The sequence below is a fragment of the Zonotrichia albicollis genome, chromosome 1 (assembly GCF_047830755.1).
Source record: "Zonotrichia albicollis isolate bZonAlb1 chromosome 1, bZonAlb1.hap1, whole genome shotgun sequence".
Taxonomy (NCBI): domain Eukaryota; kingdom Metazoa; phylum Chordata; class Aves; order Passeriformes; family Passerellidae; genus Zonotrichia; species Zonotrichia albicollis.
In genome coordinates, this window is record NC_133819.1 from 93751290 (window position 1) to 93763437 (window position 12148).

A 12148-nucleotide genomic window follows, 5' to 3' on the forward strand; every position below is an offset into this window, starting at 1 on the left:
TCAGTCTTCTCCAGGCTTTCTCAAAACACTGGAGTGATACTGGATTTCGTCCAGTCCTCAGGCACCTCTCCTGTTGTGCATGCCTTTTCAAAGAGGATGTACAGTATCTGAGTAATAACATCTGCCAATGCTAATTAAATGCTAATTAAGCTGCCCATCTCAGACAAAAAACTTCATCAGTTTTAGATTAGTATCAGTAGCATCAACCATATTTTGTTAGAGTCAAAAATTAACATAAAACACATTGGAGCTCACTATTATATGTAGTCATCAGTACAATAACCATAAACTATTAAAAACATCAAAATTGATAAATATGACTCTCAACTAAAAATGCAATCAACATTATTACACACACAAAATACAATAATCAAAGCCTGCATAACAGTTCTTTTGACAAGCATTCAAAAGCATTTACCTGAACCACTACAGTGAAAGCTTGTATGTTGCTCCCTAACTCAAATATTTCTGAAGAGAAAGCTAACTGATAATATGCTTACTTTTTGTCTATTCACAGAGCTCAGCAGGGGGAGCATAGAGCCTACTGCAAAAATTCATTTTATGAGAATCACTTTTAAGAGTGGCTAAACATGAATTATAACAGGCACAGAAGTTATTACTGAAATGCTAAGTCCACCAGAGGACTGTATTTGAACAAAATGGACAAACAAGAAAACAAATCACTCATAATTTGCTGATGTAATCCTGACAGCTAATTTTCAAGCCTTCCAGAAGAACAACAACATCCTAAATAAATTAATCCTAAAACTCCTGGCTTAAAGTCACTGACGTTGCCAAGAAATATACCCATACTCAAAAGTGTTATTTATGCAAAATGGTACAGATTCTCCAATGACAAAGCCACTATTTATATTCTAATCTAAAAGTATTCATGTGTTTTGAATTTTTTGGCCACCTAAATTAAAATTTTCTAAGTCTGTTTCTGCCTACATTCACAAGTATAATTCTTTAGATTTTAAGTGGGTTTGGTTAGCTATAATTAAACTGTCATACTGTATTAATATTTTAAGCACAATACAGAGAAGAAACAGAAGCTAAGCATTTTTCTGTGGCAATTAGAACAATGGAATTGTAGGCAATAATGGAAAGTGTGGTATAAACAAATGTCATGTCTCTTACCATGAAGAATAAAAAAAGAGAAGAGATACAAAATAGACAGAGAGTACTAAGCAGTTGCTTCCATCATAATAATGGAACCTTATGCTGTTTTTTTCTCCTTAAATCTTCCCAACGTTTTTCACGTAACCAAGCACAATCTGGAAAGGTGGAAAAGGAAGTTGACCATGAGAGGATCTCCAGATTAGAGTTTCTCTAATTAGAGTGAAAGTAAACTTCACATGTTTACTTTCTACATATGTTGAGTTCAGTTTTGGCAGTATTTCATGTATTTCAGTATCAGATATAACCAATTGGTGCCCAGCTGTCACCCCTGCACACCCAACCTACTTTCTCAGCATTCAGCACAGCTCTTTTCATAATTGTTTATTTTGACAATACCAATGGACTATGTACTACACAAATACCAAACAGAAAGATGACCCTTAATTTTAAGAATTTATAAACAGAAGACAATATTTGGCCACACCCAGAGGGCAGAGTACAGAAAAACAAGACAGTATTTTTCAGTAACATAGACTGTGGTCTCAATAAAACCAGCAGCTAAACTCTTGTCAAGCTTTTGTAAAGCAGCACTGGAGAATTCAAAGTGGAATACTACAGAAAAAAAAAATTTCTGGGGAATTCTTCCACAGTGTTAAAGATAACAAGAGAGAAACAACAGCAGTGTTGTTTTTCATAACTTGGCCAGCAGACACTAAAGGTAGTCTGGAAGCAGACCCTGACACCTCATTGCTGTCTGGGCAATGGCACAGTGCTTAGAGAAAGCAAAGAGAAATGGTTTGGTTGGATGTGATTAAAAATGGGGAAGCAACAGTGACACAGACACTTGCCTTTTATCCTGCTATCACCACAAGACAGTGTTTTTGCAAATTTTAAAATGCAAATATACCTTAAAACACAAGATTACAGGAACTTGCACTCTATGGGTACATCCATTAGAAATACAATATGGAATGTGAAAAACGGTAAAGTTAGAAGGCCTAGAGAGGACTGAGAATCAAACACGATGCTTAGACAATTGCCTTGGAACTGGGGAATATGGGAAAAAGCAGCTAAGAAAGGAGGGGAAGACTGTGAGCTCTGCTGTGTCCATGCTGTGAAGCTCTGTCACTTCAAGACAAGTAAGAAAAATACTTCAATTTGGAGAGAAGCATTTACTACAGAATTAAACTCAGGGCACTACCACCAGCACAAAAAGGTATTTATACTCAACAAAAATCAGTCAACAGATTGATTACCTAATAACAACATTCCTCTATCATCAACTTTACAGCATAGCTAAATTACTTTTCCATTTAAACTTGTTATTAACTTACTCTGTTATTAAGCACATATAGATGTAACTAATTGCAATATAAACAATTAAGCTGATGCATAAAAAAGCCTGGATGAAATCAAGAACACATGCTTTCCAGCCCAGCCAAAGGGCCTCTAAACCTCTGCACCCAGCACTCTGGAAACGACCAGAAGAAAGCCATGACCGAGTTGCCACTACTGAAACTTGGTGGGATGAATCCATGACTGGTGTGTGGCTACAGGACAGGAAAAAGGGTCAAAGGGGTTGCTTTCTACAACAGATGGATAGATTGCAACGTGCTGTCCCTGGAGAACAGCCATGAGGAGGTAGAAAGGCTGTAGGCAGGAATCAGAGACCAAGGCAATAAAGGAACCCTGTGGTCAGTGTCTACTACAGACTGCCCGACCAAGGGGAGCCTCCTGACAAAACCTTCTTGCTCCAGCTGCAGGAGGCATTGTGCTGGAGGCTCTTGTCCTGCTGGGGAACCTCAACCACCTTGCCATTTGCAGAGAAGCAGCCCAGTGAGCTATTGGGAATCCAGCAGATGCCTGGGATGAATGCAGGATAACTTCTCAAGGCAGGTGATAGACAGCCCTAACAGAGGGAATGTGGCACTGGACCTGGTGCTCACCAAGCCCTGCCTGACCAACCCAGTGGCCCTCTATGACGGAGTGACTACATCAGTGGAACGACTACGGATGTTATTTTTCTGGACTGCTGCAAAGCCTTTGATGCAGTCCCTCACAATGTCCTTGTCTACAAACTGGAGAGATTTGATGGGTGGGCTGTTTGATGGATAAGGAATTGGTTGGACAGTTGCATCCAGAGCAGCAGTCACTGTCTCAATGTCCCAATGGAAAATGATGATGTCCCTCAGGAGGCTGTGCTGGGACCAGTGAGATTTAATGTATTCATTAATGACACAGGTGAAGGGACTGAGTGCACCCTCAGCAAGTCTGCAGATGACACCAAGCTGGGTGGTGCAGCTGACAAGCCTGGGGGATGGGATACCATCCAGAGGGACCTGGCCAAGCTCAAGAAGCAGAAGCTGGCCCATGGGAAACTCATGAAGTTCAATGAAGGTGAGTGCAAGGTGCAAGGCAAGGGCTCAGGGCAAGCCCAGCACTATCACAGGCTGGGGGCTGAACAGAGCAAGAGCAGCCCTGCCAGAAGGGCTTGGGGATGCTGGGTAAAGGATGAGAGGTTGGACAGGAGCCTGCAATGTGTGCCTGTGACCCAGAAAGCCAAACGTGCCCTGGCTGCACCAAAAGCAGTGTGGTCAGCAGGTTGAGGGTGAGGATTCTGCTCCTCTGTTCTGCTCTCCTGAGACTCCACTTGGAGTGCTTCAGACTGCTCTGGGGTCCCCAGCACAGGTAAGATATCAAACTGTTGGAGTGAGTCCAGAGGAGGCCACCAAGATCATTAGAGGATGGAGCACCTCTCCTATGCAGAAAGGCTGGGAGAGTTCTCACATGCAGAAGAGAAGGCTCCAGAAAGACCTTACAGCAGCCTTCCAGTACCTAACGGGGGCCTACAAGAAACCTGGAGAAGGACTATTTATAAAGGCATGGAGTGACAGGACAAGGGGGAATGATTTTAAACTGAGAGCAGGTTTAGATTTGATATTAGGAAGAAATTCTACTGTGAGGGTGGTGAGGCACTGGAACAGGCTGCCCAGAGAAGCTGTGGATTCCCCAGTCCTGGAAGAGTTGAAGAGCTGGACAGGGCCCTGGGCCACCTGATATAGTTGAAGATGTCCCTGCTCATGGCAGGGTGGTGAAACTAGATGACCTTAAAAAGTTTCCTACCAACTCAAACTATTCTCTGATTCTTTTAATTGTCAGATTAAAAAAAAAAAAAACACAACAACAACAAAAAACTACAAACACAACTAAACCAAAAAAGTCTACCAAAAATCCTGGTAAAAAAATCCTACCAAAAAACATGATCATAATTCTGGATTACCTAAAGAGAATCTTTGAGAACACTTTCAGTAGAGAGACAAGTATTTTTGATCTTTTGTAGTATATCTGTCTGAGATGAAGTTAATTTTCCTTGCAGCAACTGGACTTTGTGATTAAAACTGTTGATAACACACCCATGTTTTGGCTATTGTGGAATAGCATGGATTCCTCTCTTTCACATCCTGCTCCCCTGCTTACCCCAGTGAATGGGCTGAGGGCGAGCAAGAGATTGGGACAGGGCACAGCTGGGACATTTGACACAAACTGACCCAAACAATACCTCATATCATATAATATCATGCTAAGCAAAAACCCTCAGGGACAGGGGGAGGGCAGCAAGGACGTTCATGGCTACACCATTTGTTTTCCCAAGCACGAATAAACATGCTGAAGATTTTTTTCCATTTTGCCGGAAGTGGCTGACATCTGCCTGCTGGTGGGAAGAGTGAATAAATTTCCTTTTCTGCATGCAGCTCTTGTTTCTATACTGGGCTGGCATTATCTTCATCCACATCCATTCTTGCCTTCCTTCTACTTTCTCTGCCTTGAAAGAGGGCAGGTGAGTGAGTGCCTGTGTGGGTTTGAGGCTCTTGTCTGAGCCAAACACATCACAACTTTAAAAAATATTTGTCTTTTGACTACCCGATGTTTGAAAAAGTCTGCAGTTAAATACAAAGATCCATATATTTTTTGCAGCAAGTTTACTTCTTCAGCATGGCAGAAAAGCAGATCTACAAATTCAAAGTTCGTGACAAAACTTTGTTTGTAACAAATTGTTTCACAGCTGGATACAAATTACAAATATATTGAATAAAGAGCAGTATTACAGAAATGCAATCTCTTTGATGCTGGAATCTTCTCTAAAACTATTTATTATAGTACAAAAAGTACCAGTAACTGTAAGATTGTCAGTGAGATTTGAAAAAAAGCAAAGAAAGTTTTCATTTTCATATTTAACTTCACAGCTTGCAAGCTAATCAGGCAGACAGACATACAAGTCCTTGTAGTTAAAGTACAATCATCATGTGTTTACTTCTGAAAGACCTTTGAAAGACAAAGATACAGAAAAATTGTTCTAATGTGACAGAAAATTTAAATTGAGGCTTCTGTATCTTTCCATGTTAGTGAAGATCAGAAATTTTCACAAAATAAAAATTAAGGTAAAAATCAGGCTGAGCATATGATTTCATTGTACCCATAATAACTATCATTGCAGAAGATAAATATTGCAAAAAGAGAAAATATGCTATCAAGGAAACAGTACTGAATTGATACACAAAATCACGTACAAAGTCTTTCAGCAAACTGACTGTGTGTTGACTGACAATTGATCAAATATTTCCCAGAATCCTAACCTGAGAAACCAAATTAAACTAATATTTTCAGTAGACAGATAACTAGATATAAACTTTTAAATAATGAAGGAAAGACACATAACAAAGAAATCAGTGTGCAAAATGCAGCTGAAATGAGCAATATGACTGGCCATTTTATCCATGAAAACTTTTAAGTCTTTCCTCCTCCCTTACAAGACTTCAAGCAAAGACATTCACCCATAGAAATCAAACAAACTCTTTTCGTGACAGCAAAAATATTTAGGATTATTTCTTACAAAGTTCTGGATGTTAGGAAAAGCAAATTATTTCATTCTCAAAGAGTCAGTGGACCAAAATGAGAAATCTTATGAGAATAAAAAAATGTTTCTATCAGAGGAAAGTAGTAAGGACAGAAAGTGTTATATACATACATTGCAGAGTTTCTTACCAGAATACATTTCACTGTGTGGATTGCACTAGGGTCCTTGTTGTTAGCTGCCCAGTGAAGTGGGATTTTTCCTTCAATATCAGGAATGCCAATATTTGAATCATGTTTGATGAGAAGTTTCACGTGCTCTGGGTTATTGTAGTAGGCACTCCAATGCAATGCAGTTTGCTGCAATACAATTTTCACAAGCTTTTTCAACACGTTGAAGAATTGTTGAAACATGAAAATTAAAGTTGGCTAAAACTAGCCTTAAACAACAGGTAAATAAGCAAGCATTTGTTACACTTCAATAAAGAGGACTGACAAAAAACTGAGCACATGTACCTGGGGTGGTTGACAACTGAAAATCTATGAAAATAGGCTTTGAACAAAGCTGAATAAAGGCCCATTTACTTCAGTAAGGGCAGATCATCACACACCTACTGAGGTCTGAGTCAAGTCTAAGCTGCACCACCTTACATGGGATCCAAACGGAGAAGCCTTTATGCTTGGAACATAAGTATCTCTGCTTTTTATGAAGATTTGTTGGACTATGGCAAGAGAAAAATGTGCATGCCACTTAGCACTGCCCTGATGGCTATTTGGTGCAGCAGTTCACAGCCAGAGAAAATATCTGTGCTTGGTATTAAGCAATGTTATCCAAGCTAGAATGATGACCTGAACCAGGCCTTAGCCCCAGAGCTGCACTATTGAACAAATGCAGTGATTAGTGTGGTCCTTCTTAAATTTCAAACTCTGTTGGGATGACACAAATTGATGCAGACTACTCTGCACTAGGGGAAGGTGACACCGTACGCTGACACTGGACTCAGATCCATCTTGAACTAAGGTTTTGACTTTACTGTCTGGGATAACTCAGAATTCTGAGGCTGAATATTAGTGAATCTAATGCCCAGTGGCAGTCCAATAAAACTTCAAAAGGCAATCCATGCTCCTACTGCCAATTCCTGACTGCCAACAGCTTTTGCACAGGCCTTATCAACGTTCCTAACTACATAAGCAAACCGGTGTGTGGGGGTTTTTAACCAAAAGCAAAACATTGGCATATTAACAAGTATTTCATTTACCAGACACACCTCTCCCAACTGCCAAGTAACAGAGTTATAAGATAAAGAATGAATTTTTTTCCCACCTCTCTTACCCCATCACCCCTACCAAACATTACCTGGCACTTTGATTAGAAACAGAGAAATAACTCCTACAGGACATTTATGTATTGAAGTACAATACCCTGCATTAGCATCCTGAAACAGTGACATGGAATTTGTAAGTTCACCATCATATCCTGAACTTTCTGTGATGGAAGAAGGCAAAAAGGAGCCTGTTTGTATTTGTTGCTGCCAGCTGTTAGCTTAATACCATGGTAACAACAATAACATAGCACAGCCTTTTTTTCTGCTTGTCATTCACTGAAGAAGGGCTCCACAAAGAGCCACCAGAGTCTTGTACCAGGAAAAACGTGCACTAAATTAATGAGTGTTATTTATTAAATGGAGCTGACCAGTACTCCTGGAAACTGACAGTTGCAATGCAAGCAGAAAGGTTTGGATACCAGAAGGCCTTGGTAGCCTTGGTTCGCTGACTTCTCTCACCTACAACCAGTTTCAGTCAGTTACCGACATGGAAGCAGACATAAAGGACACTTGTTCTCCCTCATGTTCAGGAATTATATTTGACAATTTTGATGTGCACAGTTGCAGCAAGGAAACTGAAAAAGCCATGTGCCCAACAGGGTCAAACAGGTTGGAATCTGTGCCTGAGATCATCTTTCACCAACCTGAATTCCATTTTTGCTACTGCAACTACTCATGACATGAACCAGGAGAAGAGTGCTCCCTGTTTTGTGGGGAATCTGGGAATGCTTTAAATACTGGCTTGGAAATCTGCTGAACAGGCAAGGTTGCTAAATGGTTTTGGCTGGTCTATGCAGACCTTTGTTAATTAATTAGCATGGTCATGAAGTCAGCATGACCTCTCCAGAATGACTGCTGTAATTATAGGCAGTTTTCTAGTGACTCTTATCATTACAAGATTCTAAATGTGAGGTTTTTCAAAGGAAGAAAAGCAACATAAGCACATACTATCCAGACTCTAACAAGAATCACAATGTTATAGAAAGACTTGGATGGTTTTTGAATCTTCTATTGTTGTAACTACTCTCAAGAAGAAGGTCAGTGGAGCCAGTGCAATGAACTTTAACATCATTAACATCAGGAAAATATTAATATTTCTACTTTAAGACCTAGAAAAAGTTTATGAAAAATAATTTTTTGCACACAACTGCTTGATGTAAAACCAATTCTGAAAGTTACTACAGATCTTAAAATAAGCAGTTGTCTTAAAATAAGCAGTACTTTTACCTTGTTTCTGTCCTGGGTATCCACTTCTCCAGGTGCCATATGTTTTAACAACAAAGCTAAACATTTTGGACTTTTGTGACGTGTAGTTAAATGCAATGGTGTCATATCCTCTAAGTCCTTCTGCATCCAGTTCCCTCTACGAGCCAGCAAAAGTTTCATGAAGCGGTAATTTCCCTGGGTAAAGAAAAATATTAGAAATTTATATCAGTTTATCAAAGCAAATTATGATGCATAGATATAGATATATATATAATTTTTTTACTGTGCCTAAAAAAGCTTGAAACTAAACAGCTCAAAGCTTTGGAAACATCTAATGAAAATTTTTTTTGTTAACATGAACTCTTCATTTTTAGGTCTCTCACGTTACTTGGTTTTAGATATTTATATTCCATTAGCAGAATAAGACAGGGTTCATTAATACGAAAAATTCTGTAATATTATCATTTTCTTAACTGTTTAGCCTCAGTAAAAATCATGTCAAAACTGAAATAAGATCATTACCTGCTGGTTTCAGCAAGGTAAACAGTTGTCAGATGAGGAATAAAACTAAACATGAAGAAAGAACATAATTTTCAAAATGAAAGTAAGAAAAATAACTGGGAATGATTCAGAAAGATAAAATGTACTTATCTGAATACACAGCAAATATATGCAGAAGTGATTGTTTCTTACATTTTTAAATTGAGAACTGCATGAGTTTTGGTCTATAGTATATACAATAAATGGATGGGACACCTAGCTTTACAACACATGTAAAATACTTCACACTAGGACTTTCACACGGTTTTCACTATGTCTTCAAAAGAAATAACAGAGAAATGCTTCTTTGATATAGTTGATTTGAAAACTCCAAATCAAACCCAGAAGCTGTTTCTCCTCAGTTCCTTGAGGTGCTGGGGAAACAGCTGTCTGAGGCAATCTGCATTCAGCACTACAGAAAGTCAGTATTTAACATTCCTCATGTAGGGCTCATGAAGAAAAAAACTATGGACCAAGACAGGAGTAGCACTATGCAGAATTTTAGGATTTAGCTAATTTTCTTCTGATTAAAAAAAAAAAAACAAAACCAAATAACAAGAAACTGAACAATCCAATGAAAATAATCTGTGTCATTTTTTTGGGATGTAGCACAAGGACAAGAGCAAGACTGAGATTATCTTGTAGTCACCAACCTTTATGGCAGACAGACTAAGAAGAATTGGAATTGAAATGGATTATAATCATATAATAAATGAGGGTGGATCCCAAAAAACCCAATCTGATTTTATTTTTCAAATCACTGAAGAAGCCAGTGAAAAATTAAAGACATGAACATGCAATCATGAAGAAGCTGTACTGATTTAGTAGTACAGGCAGCCTTGACTTGCTTGAAAGTTATTTTCCATCTAGGAGAGATGCTACATACAATATTTTCATGCTTCCACTTCCCAAAGTCCATGGATCAAATCATCTTCAGCAATTAAGTTGCAATCGAGGACCAGCAACTGGAGCAATAACTCATTAAAGCAAAACATCTGCACCTGCCTTCAGTAATCATGATTTGAACACCTCAGCTCTTTTCGTGCTGTAACTTTTAACCTTTCCTATAGTGAAAGGAGTGTGTTGTCTCTTAATTTTGCTCACTGTCTTCCAATTTTTCCCCAAGATACTAGTTTTTGCCAATTTCCCATATAGATCATTAACTGTAACTATAATGAAAACAGAAACCTCAAAAGAGAAGATAAATTCTACTAATTCTTCCCCACTCAGGGAAAAGCTGGAGCATTTGATGAAGCTTTATCAGACAATGTACACATGAAAGGTGACACAAAAATCAATAGAAGTCATGTCTTCGGATTCTTCTGCTTATGAAACTACCTGCAAATTAACATACTTCAGTCAGCTACAATTCTTTTACAAATTCTGCATGTTAGCTTAGTTCCCTTAGGCTGTCTTTGGAAAAACAATGAAAAAAAGCAACCAAGTAGACAAGGGCAAGCAGTGCTAATGAACGGGGGCACTTTGGTATCTCACAAGGCTCGGAATTGCAAAGTGTTTTTGTCAGCAGAATGGTAGGATGGAGACAGGCCAAAGGATTCCAGAGGCCTCCACAGTATCCAGTGCCAGGGCATAAAAAATATACAGATTTCATTTTTCAAAGCAGCCATAAACATTGGAAGGGCATACGTTACAAAAATTACTGCTCTGTTTTCTGTCTAATAGCAATGAAGACATGAGCTTTATGGATGCAGAATGGATTTCACCAGGTACAGCCAAAAATGTGACTTTTTTTCCCCGCTACACTATTTTATTTTAAAATACAAATCAAGGAAAGCAAATCATGAATGAGCTCAGATAAAATTATTTCATCCTACTCCTACCTTTTATTGTTACTAGTCCTTGTTCATCAGTGACAGCTTACAAGAAAAGTCTGCCACAGAACCTACCACAGACCTGCCTGAACATGCAAACTTCTCTTGCCAGAGACAGCATGGCTACTACAGCATTCCCAGTGAGAAGTGACCAAATACATCTCTTTCTTCTGCTGGGTGTCAGGATTTTGTCCCTGCAGAACACAGACACATACCAAGCATAGTCTGAAGTACAGGGGCAGAACAGTGTGATGTCTGCAGAGCTCCTAAACCACAGAGAACACACTCAGAATTAATTAATGATAAATTTGGGGAGGAGTTAGGGATGAGAATATTCCTCATTATTATCATTACACTGTACAGGCAAATATGAGAAAAAATTACAAAATTCATTACATAAGAAAAATTAAAACCAGCAAAAAAAAATCTCAAATTCTTTTATGTATTATGATGTGGGTGAAAATTAAACTGGAGGAGAAAAATATTAAATAACTTCAGAGAATATCAGTCTTGGAAGAAATATAGCTGCTTTTGCTTTTCTCCATCACAGAGGATAATACATTTATTGTTTTCAATATTTCCTGCACACAGTGCATGCATACCCATGAGAGAAAAAAAATATTTTTGTCTTGTTGATGGGTACTTATTGGAAGATTTACAAGTACACTCTGCTTTTTGAATGAATTCCACTGTAAAGAAGACTGAAAGTTAAAACAATGCATAAAACTAAGGAAACATGCCCTTTTATTATTAGAATTTCTCTCCCTATACTGTATTTCATATTTGCTATTACGCATTTTTCCATCAGTTACTACTACATTATTCTCTTGCATGCTTAGCCAACAAATCCCTCTCCTTAGCAAATGAATTTGTAATAAATCCTTTCATTCTGAAACACAAAAGATTCTGTTTCTTCCAAGTGATTTAAGATTTTTTAACATTACCACAGAAAACATCTGCACTTACATTACTTATTTGAATTATCTTATTTGTGCTTTTGCTTCTGACTACTGTTCTTTGCTTTAGTAATACCATGAATTTTACTGTCTTCCTTTCACTTGTTAGAAAACAATATTGCACTTTTTAATGACAATGGAAAATTTCCCCACCTTTAATTGATTGCTGCTTAAGTTTACAACTATGGAATGTATCAACATGCCTTGAAGGCTGATGCAATTTAGGTCTTATTAGGTGGAGGGAGGGAATGCTTAATGTGAAAAGCCAATTCCTCCTTTTTTATAAAGTTTTTGTGTATAAGAAGTCTGTAAGCTG

At 38.3% G+C, this 12148-nt stretch overlaps 1 protein-coding gene across 4 annotated transcripts in view; it reads right to left on the reverse strand.

Moving 5' to 3' along the window:
* Nucleotides 1-12148, reverse strand: part of INVS (inversin) — an 86572-nt gene that overhangs the window by 39585 nt on the left and 34839 nt on the right. For 3 of the 4 annotated variants that reach the window (XM_005482913.4, XM_074547145.1, XM_026790969.2), the window contains 2 exons: nucleotides 8526-8699; nucleotides 6166-6333 (listed from right to left, as the gene is read on the reverse strand). In XM_005482913.4, coding sequence (XP_005482970.2) covers nucleotides 6166-6333; nucleotides 8526-8699 — 342 coding nt within the window. Of the gene's footprint in view, nucleotides 1-1140; nucleotides 1267-6165; nucleotides 6334-8525; nucleotides 8700-12148 lie in introns of those variants that run through there. The other variant, XM_026790970.2, reaches the window with a different exon arrangement.